This window comes from Vigna radiata, chromosome 3, assembly GCF_000741045.1.
Source record: "Vigna radiata var. radiata cultivar VC1973A chromosome 3, Vradiata_ver6, whole genome shotgun sequence".
In the NCBI taxonomy this organism is placed as follows: domain Eukaryota; kingdom Viridiplantae; phylum Streptophyta; class Magnoliopsida; order Fabales; family Fabaceae; genus Vigna; species Vigna radiata.
In genome coordinates, this window is record NC_028353.1 from 5,142,901 (window position 1) to 5,165,917 (window position 23,017).

Genomic DNA, 23,017 nt, shown 5'->3' on the forward strand with positions numbered 1-23,017 from the left:
TATTATTATTATTATTATTATATACTAACTTTATGACGACGAAAGAACAAAATAAATTCTAAATCTTTAACAAATAACTTTTTTTTTATNTTTTAAGTATTTAATAATATTTTTATATTATTTATCTAATAAATTAAATATTTTATTCATGTTATTTGAGTTAAACATGTCAGTGAGTTAAAACATAATATAATGTTAAAAATTATANATATTATATGTAAAAAAAACACACACATATATAAACATTTTTTTAGAAATTTAGAACAAAATTTTACCATTTATTAAGTAATTTGAAAAGAAAAAAATATATTCAACAACAAAAATAAGATTGAATCAAACTTATTTAAAAAAATATATCACAAGTTGAAATTTGAGTCATTAAATGCTCCATTAATGAGCCATGTAAATGCTTCATTAATGAGCCATGTAAATGCTCCATTAATATACAGAGAGAAAGAGAAAGATTGTTAAGGATAATGAGAAGATGTAGGGTATTTTTGAAATAAAAGAAAATAGTGGGGAGGTATAAAATATTTTTAAAATAAATTAAAATAATAGAAAAGTACAAGTCCCACTTGGAGAGGTGTAGGGAGTAACATCCTTAATTTGTGAAGGATATATGAAGACAACTTGGTGGTCCATCATAGGTTCATCTTTCAATGCATTAATTGCAAGATTTTGATTTATTGGAATTTCAATTAGAAAGGTTTATATGAAAGCTCTATCATGGTGGTTAATGGTATGGATTTCTTCAATTGGTTGTTAGGATGATAAAAATATTCCTATATGAGTATTTATACATAAAATATGTTTTAGAGAATAAATAGATACTTCAATGAGTTTTTGCGAATAAATATTTATAATACCTGTATATAAATGGATGGATCGGATGTAACTATTATATTATTAGTATCTACAAATATTTATTATGGTAAACAAAATAAAAATAAAATTTAATATACATATTTTTAATTAAATTTAATTAAAATTAATATTTTATTATATTAAATTTAATATTTAATTTAATTAACATTATTCCTCATATATTTTTATAATTTTATTTATATTTCAATTTAAAAATCTATAAATTTTTAAAAAGATATTCATGATATCCATAAAAACCCACAATTTATTTTTTAAATGTGTACCAATAGGTTAAATTTTCTGTTGCAAGTGATGAATAAATATTATCCACACTTGATTCTATCAATTGTAATCCTAATAAAATTATATTGTTAAATAAGTACACAGAAGAAATTTGCTAACTTGTATATCTATAACGAAAGTAGATTATATGTTAACTCATAAAATTTAATAATGAAGATAGATAATTATATTGTTGGGTCATGATTTTGTTTTTTTGTTTTGTTTTAATTTATATTAAAAATAATATAATTACTATCATATTTAAATAAATAATTTATTTATATAATTATATTTAAATGTTATAGTTATTATAGTTATAAATATAATTATTTATATTTAATGATGTGTAATCATATGATTAAAATTTTAAATTAAATATTTATTAAATGAAATGTTTTAACTTTAATAATAATAATAATAATAATAATAATAATAATAAAGCTAATATCAATGTTAATAATATTGTTGATGCCAATGTTAATAATAATGAAAATAATAATAATAAATTGATACTACTACTATACTAATACTGTTAATAATAATACCAATAATAATAAAAATGATAATAAATTATACTACTACTACTACTAATAATAATAATAATAATAATAATAATGATGATGATGAAAATACTAATACTAATAATGCTAATGCTAAAATACTTATATCAATGCTAATAATAATAATAATAATAATAATAATAATAATAATAATTAGGAAGTTTGTTTTACATTAATTTTGAATTAGACAGTGTGAGTGAATCGTGTGACAGCTATAAAATAATAATTGATAAAGCACCTAAAATAGAATGTGACATTTCAATAACAGAACCACATATAATAGTCGCTAAACTTTCATTCCTTCAAAACTAAATAAATAGGCCATCGATAAAAAATTGCAATAAATCATTATTGGAAACAATGGTTATTTCCTGTCTGTTTTATGTAATAAGATGCTACGAAAATCATGTTAAAAAATAATATTCTATGGGTTTTAAAATCATAAAATCATTTGCTTCTATTGCTCCACTCAAATTCTTGCACTTACATTTGTATTTTTGCTTATGGTCAAGTAAGCACTGATTTGCGAATTCTACCTATTTTTGTTGGTATACAATGTCATTTGTTTATACAATGTTATTTGTGTAAAAATGTTTTGCTAGAGTATAAGTTTCACATTGAATAAAAATGAGAAAATATACTATATAAAGATAAAAAATTTATTAACCATTTTTTTTAAGGTATTAGATAGGAAGTGGTGTCAATTTCTTATGTTATCGAACTTAAATGTTATCAATATTTGTATTTCTTAAGTGAATTTCTTTCTCCATAGACTTAACATGTTTAAGATAGAAGTAATATGTGAAAAAAAATTCAATTAAACCTATAATTGTTTTAGACATAGTAAACATGAGACATATTCTTATAACATAATTGAATTCATCATAGTATGAATTGTTTACCCTGTTGTAAATTAATTATATAAAAAAAGTTTATCAACACATTATTTTCTTAAATTTATAAGTGAATTTTCATGAGATTTCAACGTGTCATTAATGTCTTTTATAAAAAAATATTATTTTAAAACAAATACCAAGTGTTTAGTTTTAAAGCATTAATATGTACCTAAAAAAATTATCCTATAAACTTAATGCAATAATAATTGTATCATTATACTATATATATATAGTCCTTAATAATAATAGCAATATTAACGAGTGAAATGAAATTTAACATTTTTTATCAAATAATTTAGAAATTTTAATTTGTTTTATGAAGGACTAATTTAAGTTTGATGTGAGGCCATAAGAGCCTTTCCCTAATTTTTACATAGCCCGAGGTCAAAAGACAAATTATTGAAAGTAAATACGGACAATATTTTGACATTGTTTTTGCATTCAATAAAAATACTTCAAATTAGAAAAAAATAATAATTTAACACAAGGTATAAGAGATGTAGTCATACATTGATGTAAATAATTAAAAATAATGGGATGATAATATACTTTTATATTTATTTGATATATGTAGTAAAATAGTTATAAGAAAATAAGTTTTTATATTTTTTAAAAAAGTAAAAAAAATAAAAAATAAAAAATACCAAATGAATATAAAATCATTGAATATCTCAAAGTATCATAGATAATTAATTATTTGTGATTCCATATAGATTTGAGAATTCTCCTCATCGTACACATGTTCTACCAATGTCAGAAGTTGAAATTGTTTAAATTTCATAATTTTTAAGGAAAAATTAACCTCTTTAAGTTAGGTTAGTATATGCTTAAATCAGAAAAATAAAATATTTAAAATAATACAGGAGAGAAGTTTTATGAACTAGTTTTTATATAAATTAATTTAGTTTTATACATTTTTAAATTTGAAATAAGATTATAAAAAAAATGGTTAAAACATTCTGCAAGGATAAGTTGAAACCTACTCAGATTCCAATAAAACCAATATGACACGTAGTCATGAATATGAAAAGGAAGTGGGATCAGTAATTATTGCGTCTGCAACTTGTAATATGTAAGAAAATGAATAAAATAAAAATAAAAAAATGTTATGTGGTAGAAATGGCGACAACGATGAACGTTGAAAATAGCGAAATAAGCTATTTTATGAAAATTTAGGCTTTGTTCTTATAAGGTGATTTGGGAGAGATGATTTGGAGGAGATGATTTGAATGGATTTGAATGAATTTGAGGATAATTTTTTGTTGTTTTTTTGAGTGGATTTGTGGGTAATTGAGAGTAGATTTGGAAGTAAAGTTTGTGAGAATTAGTGTAAAATTTGATTGATGTGATAAATTTAAAAAAATTGTTTAATTGGTAGAAATTGAAGATTACTTAGTTATTAAAGTGATATAAAATGTTATTTGTTAATGTTATATTTAATTAAAATATTTATAAAGAGTAAAAAGTTAAAAGTTTTTATTAAAAATAATTTTTAAAAAGTAAAAAAATTATAATTTAATAAAATAAATTTATTTTTAAATGTATATGAAGTAGTAAATTAATATAAATTAAATAAATTATATCTATTACAAAAACACTAAGATAAACCAATTTACAAGTTTAAAACATCAAAATAAACTTTTAAAAGTTAATGGGATACACTAAAAATAAAAAAATAACTTAAAAGAGTAAATACATAAAATATTAATAATCAGTCCAGTGAAATCTAAGACTAGAAGATGGTGGTGGGTGAATGGCTGGATGCAAACCTTGCTTATGCTCAACCAAATACTGACACATGAAATTTAATCAAACATTGAGGACAAATATGACTTTTTCCAGTAAATCCCTTCTAATCTCTTCTCTACTGCGAGTGATAAAAAATGCATCCATCCTGCAAATCCGTCCTCGTCGTTCCGTGCTTTTCCACTCAAACGAACATGAATGAATATGCATTTCTTCGCCCTCAAATCCGCATGAACAGTTAAATCTGTTCATGCGAACAGAGGCTTAAGGTAAATGAGTGCAGGATCTTTTTTAGCCCTTCAAACATTTTTTATGGATTACGTTTCAAAATCCTCAAAAATAGGAATGACAAAAATATTTACTAAGTATCTTTTGATAGATTCTTATGAGTAATAAATATATTTAAGTTACTTGCTTTTTTTTAATAAGAAATCTAATTTTATTTGGATTTTTAAAATTAAGTTACAGAAATAAAATTATTAAAAAATACTAAATATGGAAAAACATGGAATGATTTAATTTTATAAATTTATGTTTATTAATATTTATGAAATTAGCATATTTTTTAAGAGATTGGTTTTGTTTTGATTTATTTTAATATAATTTATTTGAATTTAATTTTTAGAAAAAATGATTTTATTTGTAGTAATATTTTATGATGTAATCTTCTTTTGATTGTACTTTTTTTTTATCTTTTTATTATTTCAATTTATATTTAAAAAGTAAATTTTACACAATACAATCTAAATTTTAAAAAATTAAAATAAAAAACAAGAATGTCTATTTGAAAATATAAATAATTCACGTATTTAAGAAAGAAATATTGAGATATAATATTTTATATAGCTACAATGTTTCACATAACCATCATTCCATGTGTCTTTTCATATACTTATCATATATTACGATAAATATTTAATTATGTTTTCATATACTTATTATAAGAAAGATTTAATTATGTTTTAAGTTTGTGATATATCGATTCATTTATATGTATGTGATATATCCATTTATTTATATATTGATTAGAGAAGTGTATAAATGAATTTATTAATACACGTGAGATTAAATAAGTTTATTAATATATATTACATAAGTATATTTATTAACTAATTAAATAATTTTGTAATACACAATATATAGGTTTTTTTCATATGTTAGTTAAATAATTATAATGAAAAACATTACATAAATGTAACAATTCACATTAAATGAATCTTTTTATACATAGATTAGATGAATATATATAAAAACATATTAAACGGTTCATTTCATATATTGATTAAACGAGTCTAAGAATACATATAAGACGAATTTGTCCATATAATAATTAGAAAAGTCTTGCAACACATTAGACGAATTTGTCTATACACTTATGATGAGTATAACAATATATATTAAATGAGTCTGTTTATACACATGTTAGACGAATATATTAATACACATTAATTCTATTTACTTTATCCATTCTCTTATTAGATGAGTCATGCAATACACATTGCACAAGTTTGTAGATACACTAATTAGATAAGTATAGTAATACACATTAGACTAATTTTTTTCATTAGTTTTTATTTTTAGCTAGCCTACTCTACATATTTCTGCATAGTCTATCCTTTGTACTTTTAGAGGGTCTACCTTATAATTTTGCATATATTTTATCTTTTGTATCTTTACAAAGTCTACTTTTTACATTTTTACATACATATTGACTTTCTAAACCTATAAATGATTTTTCATGTTGATTATTCAAAACTTAATTTATTTTTTCTTTCCTTCACCCTCTAAATCTCTTTTAATAAACACATAAACAAATACCAACCGGTGTAGGCATTATATGGACCTAGAAAATAGCTGAGAGTAATAGTAATTTTAAAATATTATATTCAATTATATTATTATAAATAGAATTTTCTATTAATCGATATTCATTTCATAAGAACCATCATCCCTTTAAATAAGTTTAGCTCTCCATTGTCATAGAGAGCTCAAGCTTATAAAATAAAAATGGAAGAAAAAAGAGATATAAGGAGGGAGAAGATATTGTTCCCACAAGCCTTAATAACCTCCAACCTCTCCAAAAAGAGTTGTTCGTGTCTCCAACCACCAAATAGAACATTCCTTCGAGCAATTGAGAATAAATAAGGCAAAATTATCACATAAGCATAAGTGATGCTCAACGTTTGTAGTGTTGCTGACTGATGTTGGTGAGCACTGCAACACTATGATGCTTTTTTACTTGCTGGTGCCTATCGTTATGTAGGTACTGCCTAACGCCAATTGCTTTGAGGACCATATTCTTTGACTTTGTGGTGTTAGGCGTGGGTTTTGTGGCACCCAACGTAGTTTTTCTAACTTGATCTCACATTTTGGTTGTTCTTCCTGCCTCTTAGGATTGCCAACTTCATTGGTTTGATAAAAAAACATCATAAAAAAATGGGGATTAGTAGTATAATTAGTTTAGTATAATCCAAAATGTAAATATTTACAAAAACAAGCCAAAATTCAAGATAAGAAGGTTTTAAAAAGCTAGAAAACAATCGATTTTGTTGATAAAATATGACTAAGATAATAATAAAAATTAACATTATCATTTTGTTATCAAATTTTTTACATGTGGAGTTGTAGGGGCTTGCATGTGATGTTAAAGAAATCAAGGTGAATCTTTGTTCAGTATTGATGATTATTAGGGTGTGTTCTGATCGTTGATTAGAGTTCTCTATGTACAGGTCGAGCAACCTATTTCAAGTAGAGTCTATGGAACCTGTGAGAGTTGAGTCTATGTAGAACACCTTTGGGGAGTCTAAGGATGTCTATCTAGATAAGAGAAGCTAGATTAAGTTTAAATAGTTCTATTAAATTGTAATTTGATCTGATGAACTGATTGTGAAATTGTGATTGGTATAGTAAAATTAAACTACTTATGTTTGTGTTGATTTAATCATGTTGAAGTGTGACGAAATTTAGAATTTGGTATGTTGAACTATATTGGTAAAATTTTTAAATATAATGATGAAATTAAATTGTAATTTTATTTCTTGAAATATTGTTTTTGGGTTGGTTTATTATTGTTATTTGTGGAGTTGATTTAATTTAGGTAGGATTGTTTGATTTGATGGCTAGTTTAAACTAAAATTAAGGTATTTTAAACTAAGATGGAGCTAAATTTGTATAGATAGTCAAGTTATACAACATATTGAAGTCAATTTAGGGGTGAAAACTTTGATACAACATCAGGCAATACCACATAAGTGTTAGGCGTCACTCGTAGGATTGTAGTCAGTGAGTTCTAGTGATTCATACCTTTGAATTAATGCCACTCTTTCACGTTGGGCACTCACTTAACAATGAGCTATAGAGGTCCATGGTGTTGCGTTGTCCTGTGGTCGCTGAGTGCACAATTGACAGGGAGCACTCTGGGATTTAGCGCAAGGTGTTGATGTAGGGTGTTGGGCATCATATGGGTTTTGCTCCTGGGTTGTCTTAGTAAAATTATGATTTCTGTTTCGTTAACCGTTATATCGAATTAATATTTTTACAAGTAGTTCTTGAAATATGGTTCCTCTTTTTTCACTGTCGAGATTGTCAATTAGATGTATGTGGTTAGAGAAATACGTTTTGCAGTTTCGATATACTTAATGGAAATATTATTATTGAATAATATGGTAATGTCATAGAAAATAAATGACGCATTATTCACATTTCAATTGAAATGAACAATATATGAGTGATGTTATGTAATTAGTATGGATTGAGGTAGAATACATATGGATGACATGATGTGATGATTTACGAATTATATGAGAATGTGTGACCTATGTGTGAATATTATATATACTTTGAAGTAACTGTATTTTTACTTTGATTTGTGTTTCAATTTGGTTATAATAGTTATAAACATGTGAAGGATTATGGAGATGTATTTGATATGAATGCATTTTTTGAAAATTGTAGGGATTCATAAGGAGTGAATTCTATTATGTGGTGATATCAATAGGTGTATTGGATTGTGATTCTAAAAGGAAACGGCTGACTGTACTAGAATTGGATTCGCATAGAGGAAAATACTTAGGAGTGAGAGTTAAAGGAGGCTTTTACATCTGGGTATGGGGAGGGTGGATCTATACATAACCAATGTAGAGATTTATCGTGTCATATGTGATGAGAAATGAAGTTCCTCTTTTCTTTGAAGTATAATTATAGCTTCTGTGTGAGAGGGGTTGAATAATGTGCATGATTCCTAAGTCTATTCAATACTAAACTTTCAAAAATAGAATCCTATTTTTTTGTCAAGTTGAGATTGAGGATTGAATCATAAAGACTATATGTGACATGTTAGACATTATAATATTTGAATTAAAAAGGATATATTGTAGATGTTGTGACTTATATTTCTATAAATAGTGATATGTTTATAATTTACTTTAACTTACTCTATGTTTTTGTATTTGTTTATGGTCTATCTACTTGTGATAAAGATATATTATGGTTGAACATATAATAGTGTAGGTAAGAAGATTGTAAAATAATAAAACATTGATGGTACATTAGAGAATTATTATTACATGGACTATATTAATTTAAGAAACTTGAAGCAAAATTAAAAATAAAACATTTTTTAAAGTCTTAAAAACAATTAGTACTAAAAAATTGAATTACCTAAAATAATTAATACTAAAATATTTGAAGCTTTTTTTTTTTAAATTAGAACAAAGATTTTATCTGTACCTTAACTGACTCTATATAATATATAATTTATTGTATAAATTATGTAATTAATGGTATAGAAATTTTATATATTCAGAATAAAAACATAAAGGTGGATATGAAGGAATGATGAAGATCATACCCTAAAATACTTATATTTTAATATTATTGGACACGTATTAAAAAACAGTTATAAATATACTACTTTTAAAACAATTTTATTACAATATTCTTATACATTATGTTATCATTTTTTTTTTAAGTAGTGACGAATTGGTGAAGTTGGGAGTTACCATATATCATATGGCCCCCGTTCATCCATCGTTTTCATCATACTGTTTAACACCAACCCACCTCTGTTTGTCTCACGTCCTTTTCTCTCGCATATTACACTAGCTAGTAACAGTCACATTTTTATTTTATTTAAAATAACACAATGACTAAAAATAGTTATAAAAATAAAATTAAAGTTTTAAAATATTAAAACTTAAAATTTTATGAACAAAAATTAAAATTATGTCAATACATTAATCTTTACCAAGATCCTATACATTCACATTTTCTAATTTTAAAATAAACATTTACATATTTTATGTTATCAATATAGTATTTTTTTATTTTATTTCTATTTTTGCTTATGTTAAAGTTATATAAAAATATATTTTGATATAATAAAAATTATAATTAAATAAAAATACAATTTTTGTATTGTTAATAAATAATAATTAAATAATCAGATTTCATATAAAATATATATTCATACAATTTGTATTTAAATATTATTTTAACATGTTATTTTTAAATAAATTAAAAAATCGTGTCTATATAAAAAATACGAGTGATATTTATTGAAAATATAACTTATGGAATTATTAGAGTGAAAAAAAAGATCTTAAAAATATAAAAAGAAAAGAAAAGTAAAAGAAAATAGTAACATGTAAAAATACACAATAAAATATTAAAAATTTATAGTTTGAATTTATACATCTACATTTTATAATAAAATATTATAATATAATATTGAAGTGTCTTAATTTCCACATCTTTAAATGTGACCTATGAAAACGAAAAATGTTCTTTTTTTAACAACTTTTATAGTTAGTGATGGGTCCGATTTAAATCTCTGGACTGTTAGTTTATTGTGAAAAAGATGTTAACATTAGTCCAAACGAAAAATTTATTCTGTTGGAACCACCGTTTGTTTATGGACGGAAACAATCTTCACCCTTTCAACTCTTCATATAAATATCCCCACCCATGTATACTTGGTTGTCCACAAGAAAGAGAGTTTAACCCCATTACCGAAAATGGTGGTTGGAGAGTTCGCAGGTGGTTGTTTGAGAGAAATGAAGAACTTGAGCTGTCGTGTTATCGCTGGGCGTTGGTTCATGTTGTATGCATCTTTGCTTATCATGGCTGCTGCAGGTTCAGTTTATATGTTTGGCATGTACTCTAACGAGGTCAAAACCTCTTTGGGGTATGACCAAACCACTCTCAACTTGCTCGGCTTCTTTAAAGACATGGGTGGCACACTTGGAATCATATCGGGGTTGATCAACGAGGTAACACCACCCTGGTTGGTACTCTCAATAGGGGTTCTTATGAACTTCTTTGGCTACTTCATGATATGGCTTGCAGTCTCTGGCCGCATTGCAAAACCCCAACTTTGGCAAATATGTCTCTACACTTTCATTGGTGCAAATTCTCAAACCTTTGCCAACACTGGTGCTTTGGTCACATGTGTCAAGAACTTCCCAGGAAGCCGTGGTAGTCTTTTAGGCCTACTCAAAGGTTACGTTGGTCTAAGTGGAGCAATCATCGCTCAGTTCTACCATGCCTTCTATGGTGATCACAACCCTCAAGCTCTTATCTTACTCATTGCGTGGCTTCCTCCTGCTGTTAACTTCCTTTTCCTTCCAACAATTCGGATATTCAACAACGTTTACTATCACCGTCCCAACGAGAACAAGGTTTTCTATCACCTTCTATGGATTTCACTTGCCCTTGCTGGGTTTCTCATGGTTTTGATCATAATGCAAAGCAAGCTCACTTTTACAAGGCCAGAATTCGTAGCCGATGGGGTTGTGGTTCTTTTCCTTCTTCTTCTCCCACTTGTTGTGGTATTCAGAGAGGAAATAAAGCAATTGAAAGCCAAAACTCAAGGTGTGACCGACTCAACCTCCCAGTCGAAAGTAGTCACTGAAATTATTCCACCTCCAAACGTGGAGCAAGAAGTACCAGCAACAACAGGTTCGCTCGAGAAAAGTTCTTGTTTCAGGAACATACTCAACCCCCCAAAGAGGGGAGAAGACTACACCATTCTGCAAGCACTTTTCAGTATTGACATGCTGATTCTGTTCGCTGCAACAATATTTGGTGCTGGCGGAGCATTAACAGCCATAGACAATCTAGGACAGATTGGAAGGTCATTGGGATACCCGAGGAAGAGCATCACGACATTCGTGTCCTTGTTAAGCATATGGAACTATTTGGGACGGGTAGTTGCAGGTTTTGCCTCTGAGATCTTGTTGATCAAATACAAAATCCCTCGTCCCTTTATGCTCACTGTTGTTATGCTTCTCTCTTGTGTTGGCCATATTCTGATTGCCCTTGGTGCCCCAAATTTCCTCTACTTCGCTTCCGTCGTTATAGGGTTCTGTTTGGGAGCTCAGTGGCCGCTAATGTTTGCGATCATATCAGAAATATTTGGCCTTAAACATTACTCCACGTTGTGCAACTTTGGAGCCGTGGCAAGCCCTGTTGGATCTTACATTTTAAACGTGAGACTGACAGGTGTTTTGTATGATAAAGAGGCTTTGAAACAGTTGAAGGCCAAAGGACTCTCGAGACAAGCGGGGAAGGAGCTTAACTGCGTTGGAGTGCAGTGCTACAGAATGGCGTTTGTAATAATCACGGCGGCGACGCTGTTTGCCTGCTTTATATCGTTTGTTTTGGTGCTGAGAACTAGAAAATTTTACAAAGGGGATATCTATAGAAACTTCAGAGTGGAACATGTAACCCAAGAGAATGGTATGTTAGCAACTGAAGGACACGGAAGTGCATTAGGAGAACAGGATAAGAAAAACAAAAATTGAAGTGTTTTTGCTTTAGGGTTTAGTCGCTGTTATTGTTATCTTTTTTTTTAGGAAAATGATATTTTAACACTTTTTTTTACACCATTTTGACACTGCACACATGTCAAAATGTGGTTGGACGATTTCAAATTAAAAAGACAAACTTTAGTTTTTCTCTTCCAAATATACTTCTGCCTCAACTTTTTTTAATTTGAAATTGTCCAATCACATTTTGACACGTGGTATCAAAAAATGGTGTTAAAATATCATTTTCCTTTTTTTTTTTAAGAAGGATGCCTATCTCTTAACTTAAATAAACGGAATATTTGAAGTTAAAATGTTGTATTTGATATTTATTTTACTCCTCCGCAACAATGATATAACCACTCGTTAATAAGTGGTTTTTAAACTTAATTATAAAAACATTTTATTCTAATTATTATAACTTTTAATATTATGATTCTCAAAAGTTGAACATATGTGATCTTGTTTATATAATCTAAATCATCACTATTAAGTTGATGCCTAGGACATATTAAGTATTTTATTTTTTATGAACTTTTAATGCAATCCATTAATTTAATAATACCTTTTCTTGTTTATAAACTGAATTGTGATACATACTTATCCGAAACGCAGCAAGCTTGTATCATAGAAAGTGAACCACCTACTTACAAAAGAGAAGATATATATTAAGGAAAAAGTTAGTTTGACTACTTTTAATGATTTTAAATTAAAAAAATAATATAATTATAATCAAAATATTATTATTTGACAGTGTCATTGAACGTATAATTTGTGTCAAGGTATCAATGCTCATATATTAATGGATATCTTCGTCACCAAAAGGCCTCACTCGTATCATCGCATACGATGTCATGCACTTAGACTCTACTTTACAACATTTATCCTTTTGTTACAAAGGAAAGTAATAAGAACCAAGTAAATAAAAAAAAAAATACTGTTTTTGTTCATATGGATCAAAATAAAATAATTTATATGAGTAGAAATAAATAGTTAAAACAATTTAAAAGTTTTTCTTTACTTTTTTTGCATTTTTATTGGTGTTAATTATCCACCGTTTTTTTAAAAAATAGTTAACTTTTAAAGAAATTTAATGAAAAAATATAATTTTAAAAACCAAAATAAATCTTTAAGAAGTTCATAAATTTAATAGTTCTAAAATGAAAATTGATAAAATTTTTCTACGTGATTTTTCACTCTTCTCACATTTTTTTAATAAAATTAATCTTAATTAAAATTGTCTCAAGTTGCAAAAACTTTATTTATATTTTTTAAAAAAAATCATCCAAAGTTAGTGCATCTTCATTTTAATTGTAATGAAATCACTCTAAAATAATAGAATTTTTGCTTATAAAATCATGCTAACTTGTCACGACTTCTCCAATCTCACTTTTTTTCTTTTTTTTTATAAATTACAACATTTTAGTAAATTCAAAATAAAATTACCCAATCATAGTAAAAAAGACATTAAATCGATGCCTCTTTGAACAATTTCATTTATTGCTTTATCGTAGAAGCCCAGATAAACCGAATAATCATTTTTAAAAAATTACACTCTTCTAAAAGTTGCATAAGAAAAGCAACAACATCTGAAACAAGTGAATTCATATGGGCCTTGGCTTAAATGGGCTTACCAATACACCGTCTTACTAGTTTTTTACAGCATGCTTCATTACACCCAAATCTAGCTATACCAATGATCTAAAATTATAATGAGACATATTTCTTCACACCTGTGCAATGAATAACTCTATTCTATGGATCATACGTGATGTGAAAACTGGTCCAAATTATGAATACATGATATTTCGTAATGTACATCATAAGAAAGGAAAAACATAAACCAAAAGCAAGTAATGATTACACGACTTAACTAGAGCAGTTAGAGGATTTCCAAGCAAAATGAATAACTTTAAAGACTTGTTAGCCAGTGTTCAAATTCCTCGTTTATCAATTTCATTCACGCCTTCATCATAAATATCATAAGAACTCATTTCAGGAATTATAAGCCGAAAATGATAGCTGAAATAAGTGACTCTCACGGGGGCACGGCTTACATTGGCCTACCAAAATCAACTTATCTCACTATTTTGTTAGCCATGTTGCATTCGACCGGACCAGAATTTAGGTACATTACGAACGAAATTCATCGAATCCTTACTCTTTTGTCTTCACTTTGGATAGTGGAGCGGGTAGAGTTTGGAGAGGATGTCGATCACGAGAACAAAAAAGAGAAAACAAAAATGAACCTAACGATTCAGGTCACATTATTAGAACGAAAAAATGGATGAAAAAAAGGAGAAGAACAATATAAAAACATACAGGTTAGAACAAATCACGTAAAATAAAGCAAGAAGCCATGGATATTAACGTCGAGTAATTACCAAACACGATTAATTATTTGTGTCACAGACATCTTCGTTCAAAACAATAGTAGAGTTTCAAGAGTTAGGTTGGACACAGAAGTTGTATTCAATATATAGTTCAAATTTTGTCTTGCACATTTTTTGTATAAAGCGGTGGCCACCTCCAGTTTACCATTGATCCCAGGCTCTTCTCCAATAGTGGTTGCTTAGGACCACCACGTTTAGTGCTAGTCACTTTCTCCATTCATATAATTGTACTTACCGCAAAATTATTATCACTCCTTTTTCTTTTCGTAAAATACCTGATAACATCCTTCCCCTGATACCACCGGCCTTTATTTCCATAATCCACCGCGTCAAACTATAATCATTTGTTCCGTGTGCAACTTTTTCTTCCTCACATATCGGGAAACAATCTTCCCACACCCCACTCAATCCATATACATTCACCCCAATATTACAAATTCTTTTTTGGAACACGTGGTTCGTGTTAATCTCTACAGATCAACCAGATTGGCCGAAATCGCTAAAGTTTCTGTCTGTATATATATATATCTATATATATATTCGTGGTTCTGGGTAGCCTCATCTCACTTCAATTACCCTCTTTTATCTTACACCACAAGAAAGTGTTTGATCCCAAAATACAACAGAAGTGAAAAATGGGGGTGGCGGAGTTGAGAGGAATGAAGAGTTTCGGCTACAATGTTATCACCGGGCGTTGGTTCATGCTGTTTGCATCTTTACTTATCATGTCCGTTGCTGGGGCAACCTATATGTTTGGAGCATACTCTAACGAGGTCAAAACCTCTTTGGGGTACGACCAATCCACTCTCAACTTGCTCAGTTTCTTCAAAGACCTAGGTGCCAACGTTGGAGTGGTATCCGGGTTGGTCAACGAGATAACACCACCCTGGGTGGTACTCTCTATAGGGGTTCTTATGAACTTCTTTGGCTACTTCATGATATGGCTTGCAGTCTCTGGCCGCATTGCCAAACCCCAACTTTGGAAAATGTGTCTCTACATTTGCATTGGTGCAAATTCTCAAACCTTTGCCAACACTGGTGCTTTGGTCACATGTGTCAAGAACTTCCCAGGAAGCCGTGGCAGTCTTTTAGGCCTACTCAAAGGTTACGTTGGTCTAAGTGGTGCCATCATCACACAGCTCTACCATGCCTTCTATGGTGATCACAACCCTCAGGCCCTTATCTTACTCATTGCTTGGCTCCCTGCCGCTGTTTCCTTCCTTTTCCTTCCAACAATTCGGATATTCAACACAGTCCACCAGCCTAAGAACAACAGAGTTTTCTACCACCTTCTGTATATTTCACTTTGTCTTGCTGGGTTTCTCATGGTTTTGATCCTTGTACAAAACAAGCTTAGTTTCTCAAGGATTGAGTACACAGTCGATGGCCTTGTTGTTCTCTCCTTTCTTCTTCTCCCACTCGCTGTGGTATTTAGAGAGGAGGTAAATCATTTAAAGGCCAAAACGGAAGGTTTGACCGATTCAGCACCTGAGTTGAAAGTAGTCACTGAAGTTATTCCACCTCCAAACGTCGAGCAAGAAGTACTACCAACTACCACAAGTTCACACGAGAAAAGTTCGTGTTTCAGGAACATACTCAACCCCCCTAAGAGGGGAGAAGACTACACCATTTTGCAAGCACTTTTCAGTGTGGACATGCTGACTTTGTTCGTTGCAACAACGTTCGGTGCTGGCGGAACATTAACAGCCATAGACAATCTAGGACAGATTGGAAACTCATTGGGTTACCCGAGTAAAAGCACGACAACCTTTGTGTCCTTGGTGAGCATATGGAACTATTTAGGAAGAGTAGCTGCAGGTTATGCCTCTGAAGTCCTCTTAGCCAAATACAAAGTTCCTCGTCCCTACATGGTTACTCTAGTTTTGCTTCTCTCTTGTGTTGGGCATATTCTGATAGCCCTTGGCGTCCCAAACTCTCTCTACTTGTCTTCAGTGATTATTGGGTTTTGTTTTGGAGCTCAGTGGCCACTGATGTTTGCAATCATATCAGAAATATTTGGCCTTAAATACTACTCCACGCTATACAACTTAGGAGGCGCGGCAAGCCCTGTTGGATCGTACATTCTAAACGTGAAAGTGGCTGGTGTTTTGTATGATAAAGAGGCTTTGAAACAATTGAAGGCCAAAGGACTAAGGAGAGAAGCAGGGAAGGACCTAACTTGTGTAGGAGTGCAATGCTACAGAATGGCTTTTATCATAATCACAGCTTCAACGTTGGTTGCGTGTTTAGCCTCGTTCATCTTGGCTCTGAGGACTAGAAAATTTTACAAAGGGGATATCTATAGAAAGTTTAGAAGGGAACATGAAACAACAGAGAATGAGACGGAGATTACAAAGGAAGGTGTTAAGTGTTCTGGTTGAAATACAAGGACATTCAAGAAACCAGAGAAAAACTATACAAGAGTGTGTTTAAGTTTTAGTTGCAGTAAATGCATGGCTTTTGTACATTAATATGTTTGGTTCTGTAGAATTATTAAATAGTGAATGGCATCAGAAGCGTTAGTTATTAGAGCATTTTTATCTGAGGAAAGAACTCCATGTTAATATTTTTCTCTCACGTCAAATTTATATGGGTGAAAAGGGAGAAGTTATTGTAAGATTTCAGGATGATTACATCTTTAAAATTCCCCTTAGTATTTACCTTTCACAAGTTCCTTAAGTAATAAAATTTGGTAGAAAATATGAATAATTTTGAATTTTGAATCATATACAGTAGTACATTGACAAGCATAAGAGATAAAAAGAATTAAAATCTGGATCATATTAAAAAAAAAATTACATGATTCAAATTTATTCCTCTCACACTCACCCATAAGAACAAGTTATTGATTAGTTACATTACAGATAATATGATCGAAGCCAATGTAAACATGACATTGTGAACTATTTCCACCATATATAATTACATTAAATTCATAAAAGTTATGTTTTTTAATTATTGTGTTCCTCATAAAAAGAGACCCAGGAGTGGACCACTTGATAATTACATTACATTCTTTTCATGAGGAAGATAAAGGTCAGCTAATTAATTTTATATTTACTTTTAGGTCTCCAAGCGCCTTGCTTTTCAAATTTATTATTATATAACTAATTGCTGCTGCAAATTGTATACCCCATGAACAAATGCATCCAAATTAATTTGGCATTCGTTGAATCCTGATATTCGATGAACAAAACTGATTTGTTTTAACATGTGGTTCATGAATATGGAATAAGATTATGTGTCTTTTCAAACCAAAATGAAATACAGTAGTGAAAGAGAACCACATACGTATCTCTCTCTATATATACATATACCTATCAGCGCGACAGTGGAAAAGGTGACAAAGAGAAAGTGGAATGGCCTTGGTAGCAGCTACCTTAATTCACAGCCACATGAAGATAGATAGTAGTGAACACTCCTGGAGCTAGACTTGTACGTTGAAAGATGAATACGGATCCAGAAACATAACATGGGTGGGACCAAACCCTTTCGTCACTCCTGACTGTGTTCAAGACAATTCATTCATTCAATCATGTCAACCCCTACGTACCACAAACCAGAATGTTTTGTCAACAATAAAAAGTTTACGTGTCTATCAAGAACATTCTTTTGGTAAGTAATAAGTCAGAAACGCCAAAGTGAATAAAACCTAAGTGATTTCCCTTGTCAATGAATCTAGGTTAGTTCCTTTGAAACTGTAAACTTTAATAATTCAATTCATTAAGCAAAATGGCATGATAGTAAATTTCTTTGTTAAATTTTTACGGTACAAAATAATACTCAGTAACTTGTATTTTTGTTGTTGGATATAAGTTGTTACAGGTTTGGCATATACACTGATAACTTTATGCAAGTATCAATATTAGAGATGAGATTTCAAACATATATAATTTGACAACCCATCATTATTTAACAGCTACCTTATAATAATATAATAATATATAAATAGATTATTAACGAATTAAATTAAATTATTACGTGGTCGCGTATATAAATAGAAGGTTTAATACCTATTTTGGTTCCTCCTTTGGGAAGGTTTGTTCAAAGTGGTCCCTCCTTTTTTCAAAAGTTCACTTAAGTCCTACTTTTTGCAAAAATTGTTCAAAATAGTCCTTTTTGCTAACGGCGTTAACTTTCTTAACGGCACAGCTGCCATGTGGCTAATATTTGTTGAGGTGTAATGTTTTGGTTGTGCTGGCACTGTTGTATGTTAAAAAAAAAGTAATTAATTGTGACGTGGAATTTAATAAAATTAGGTTTAAATTAAAAATTGAATTTGGGGTTAATTGGGGGTAATTAATTAAAAATCTCATTAAGAACCTTAATTGTTTCTGGAAATCTAAAATGGAAAAAAATCCCCAATCTAAATCCTAAGAACCCTAGAACCAGAAAACTGAACCCTCCTCCCTTTCGCTGATTTTGTCGCACTGTCATCTTTCCCTTTCATGGATCCTAGTCCTACCAGGGACAAAGCAGAAAAAAAATATTGATTAGTTAAATGCTTAAATCACAAACTGGTTTAAAATACTACCACCCATCATGTGCTCCTGGTTAATGAAGGCAAAAGGAAAACAAGTGATACCAAACAGAATCCCAAATCAATAATGAAAAGAAACAAAAATATTTAGGGTAATCTGGTTTTAAAACACGTTTTCTGTGTTCATCCTGTATCTTACGTTTTATTATAAAAACACCACCTTAAATTTTAAATTACAAAAAAAAATGAGTGTGGGCACAAATGTATTTCAATCAGAAAATCAGTTCCACCATATGATATATGACAACCGAATAAACATCATAATTTTCCAAGAGACCAGCAGCATCAACATTGGTCCTAGGTGTCAAAATTGGGGACTTTCTTCCGAATTGGGGATTCAGATTGGGTTTTCTTCCGATCAGGTTTTCTTCCGACGAACCTNCCTTCACGAACCACGAACCTTCACGAACCACGAACCTTCACCAACAACGAACCCAAATTCGATCTTCTGACCTTCGCATTCAATCGCGCTCAGGAACCACGAACCCTAACCTCATCTCAGTTTCAATCACGAACCTACCAATCCCAATCCAATTCGAATTACCCCAATTCGAATTACCCTAACCTAATTACCCCAATCACTTCTGACCCTAATGCTATCATTATTTTACCCTAATTATTTTAATTTCCACCTCAGCATTATATATATATTTTAAAACAATTAACAATGCCAAATCAGCAGATGTTAGACACCTGGCACGTCTGCCGTTAATGAACTTAACGTCGTTAGCGAAAAGGACAACTTTGAACAGTTTTTGCAAAACGTGAGACTTAAGTGAACTTTTTAAAAAAGGAGGGACCACTTTGAACAAACCCTCCCAAAGGAGGGAGCAAAATAGATATTAAACCTAAATAGAATTCTCAAATTTTAGTTAAATTATTGGTGAGATTGTTACATGTTTGATCAATGGTATCTTTGGCTAAGTTATCAGGTTTCCCTTGAATATAATTTTATATTTAAGAAATGATATTGTAATTATTATATTTAAACATAAATTTAAAGATAGAACTTCTTTAAGTAAAATTTATCAATAATTATCAATAAATAATTTATTGGTAAATTTATTAATAAAAATTGTGATTTGGTTTCTCTTCTTTTTTTTCTCTCTCTTTTTTTTTTTCATTTTTACCAAAATCAAGGGAAATATTTTTATTTGGTAAAATAAGTTAATGGAGTGATGTAATATATTTAAAATACTTTTTGTCATGACAAGAAAAAGTTATTGCTCAATCAACTAGAGCTTATTTATAAACGAGGTTATGAGCTTTCTCACCTATCACACTTATTGGTTATTATTTTCAAAATTATAGAATTAGAGTTAACATGTGGTATGAATATGTATTTTATTAAGATAGTTTTATGTTAACATGATGCTGTAGCTTATATGATTAGAGTGATCATTTTAATGAGGTTTAACTCTGGCCTAATGTTCTTATCAATTAAATGAAATTTTGAAGTTTTATGATTATTAAAGACATTTACTAACACAGTAAAGATTGAGGATTGAAAGAAAACATGTCTCTACAAAAGAAGTAAATCAAGCGACAGAAAAGAGAAACATGTTTTTTGTTTTTTAGTGATAAAATTCATTGTTTTAGTAGTGCTTTTAAGACGATAATTTATTTAATTGATGAATTTATTGGAGGAAGCCTAATACGACGCATTGTTGGTTGGTTCTAATTTTATATGGTGAGTGAAGCTGATTTTTGAAAGTCCTGTTGGATATATATAATACGTAAATGTGTTTAGTTATTGATTTTTGGCTTAAGATGATATCTAAGATGCTATTTATTTATATATTTTGTAAAATAACAATAGGATGTTTTGCGGTTTGCAAAAGTTTGAGCAGAGGATTGTCTTTGTTATTAATATAAATTTTTAATTAGTTGAAAATCACATTTATGTTTAGATTAAAATAGTTAATATGTTATTTAGGATAAACTTTTTATTGCATACGAAAATTTATATTAACTGTGTATGAATGAATAGAACTAACACTTTTTAGTTAATTAATATGTTGTAGTGACATTATTAATTAATCTAATATACATATGTATTGTTTTTATAATGTTGTGATCATATCTCTATGTGTACTTTCTTGTTAGTTGACGTTGATAGGTTACTCTTTCATTATTTTTATGTTTCTTTAGTTAGTTAGTTTGTATCGTTCATTACTTATAAAAAAATATTTTGACGCTTAAGTATGATGAAATATAATAAATACAATATATTCAAAAATATTAAATATTTCAATTACATATCATATTTATATGTCTTTATATAAATTTTTATTTTAATGACAACTGAATGATAACTTAATAAACTTTTTTATCTTGATTAATATGATAATCCTATAATCAATTCCAATAATATTTTTCTTACATGTCAATGTGACCAATCATGAGTCATAAATTCAATAAATGATTTGTATATATGTATATCAAACTCATATAGTCATTACTTATACTAATTGTTTAGTTACTCCATATATGATAACCAATTATAGCTCATAAAAGCACCAAATATTGATAATATAATTCATTCATTTTTTAATATTTATTATTAATATTTTCCTCGTAGTTTCATAAAATTATATTTAATGATAAATCTCTCAACATTTCAAAACACTTAAATATGCACATTTATCTATTTTATTGCTAATAAGTTACCATGTGATAGAACATTGAAGTAAATAAAAAGAAAAAGGAAAATCATCAAATCATAGTAAATATTGAGTACAAAGTTTAGTTAATGAGTTTATTTTATATATTAAATTGAATTAAAAAGGTGGAATCTGGATCAATTTTGATGGTAAAAAGATAACCTTTATTGCACATGCATGAGTACTAATCACTTAAACCTTGTGAAATGTCAATTATATCTCCACATGTAATTTTTGCACAATGTAAATTTCATGTACTATGGTTTAATGTAATATAAACTCAGATTGTGTAACTAAATTACATTTTAATTGATTTTCAAGATTCATAGACACCTTTATTAGGATATTGCAAGGTTCATATATAAAATCACATGTTTATGGGATGAATTTTAAAATTTTATTGTTAGAGAGTATCATATAAAATTTACTACCTTAGATCATAAAAATTAAAAAATATTTTTCTTATTGAAATTATCAATAATCAAGTAAAAAACTAAGAAAGCTCAACAATAAAAAAAATATTAATGAAAGTGTAAATCTTATAAAAACCATTCTAAATAAAAATTAAAAAAATATCTTAAAATTTATGACACATTGATATTAAAAAAATAAAACAAATTAAAAATTCACATATAATTTATTTTATATTTCAGTAGGTAGTGTAGATTAATCTCTTTCATATTTCAAATTATTTTGTGTTGGTCAATTTTAATGTATAGGTATGTAACAAAAGTTTTTCGATATTAAAATTAGTTTGGTCTAAAAGTCTAAATAATAAATATGTAATTAATGCATAACTTACTACCTTATCTTGGATCTTTATTTATAGTTTTTATAATGAGTTTTTCATTATAGTTAGCCTAATTATTGTCTAAACTCCACTAATCTTGATTAGGAGTTTTGTCTGAGTAGTTTTCTACTTTAAGTTGTTTTCTACTTGAACATGAATAATGGATGGGTGCCTCTAGAAGAAATGACTCTTCAAACTTTATACGATTTCGTACAAAAAGTTTAAGATAGAGCTTTTCAAGGTCTCGATAAAAAAAATTGGTCAAGAACACTTTTTTTATCATTGACAATTAGCATAAATTCCTTTTGTACTGGACTCACAATCTTGAGCAAATAACAATTTGATGTTCATCTTTGTTCGCATTTAAAAGAGTAATTAATTAACATCTGTTATCCTAACCTTTAGATCAGACTAACTTTGACACATAAAAACCTTTGATAGGTACCCATTGACTGAAGTTGACAAATAAAAAATAACA

The 23,017-nt window shown here is 28.9% G+C and overlaps 2 protein-coding genes across 2 annotated transcripts; both read left to right on the forward strand.

Annotated features, from left to right (window-relative positions):
* Positions 1–10,356: 10,356 nt before the first annotated feature.
* On the forward strand, positions 10,357–12,239 carry LOC106756921 (protein NUCLEAR FUSION DEFECTIVE 4-like). Its single transcript, XM_014639518.2, has one exon. The coding sequence runs from the start codon at positions 10,363–10,365 to the stop codon at positions 12,148–12,150; it is 1,788 nt and encodes a 595-aa protein (XP_014495004.1). The 5' UTR covers positions 10,357–10,362; the 3' UTR covers positions 12,151–12,239.
* A 2,418-nt stretch (positions 12,240–14,657) lies between these two features.
* LOC106758004 (protein NUCLEAR FUSION DEFECTIVE 4) lies at positions 14,658–17,096 on the forward strand. Its single transcript, XM_014640886.2, has one exon. The coding sequence runs from the start codon at positions 15,182–15,184 to the stop codon at positions 16,925–16,927; it is 1,746 nt and encodes a 581-aa protein (XP_014496372.1). The 5' UTR covers positions 14,658–15,181; the 3' UTR covers positions 16,928–17,096.
* The last annotated feature ends 5,921 nt before the right edge of the window (positions 17,097–23,017 follow it).

What these genes read in the sequence shown, in the direction of transcription:
- LOC106756921 (XM_014639518.2), top strand. Translation starts at nt 10,363, where the DNA reads ATGGTGGTTGGAGAGTTCGCAGGTGGTTGTTTGAGAGAAATGAAGAAC.
- LOC106758004 (XM_014640886.2), top strand. Translation starts at nt 15,182, where the DNA reads ATGGGGGTGGCGGAGTTGAGAGGAATGAAGAGTTTCGGCTACAATGTT.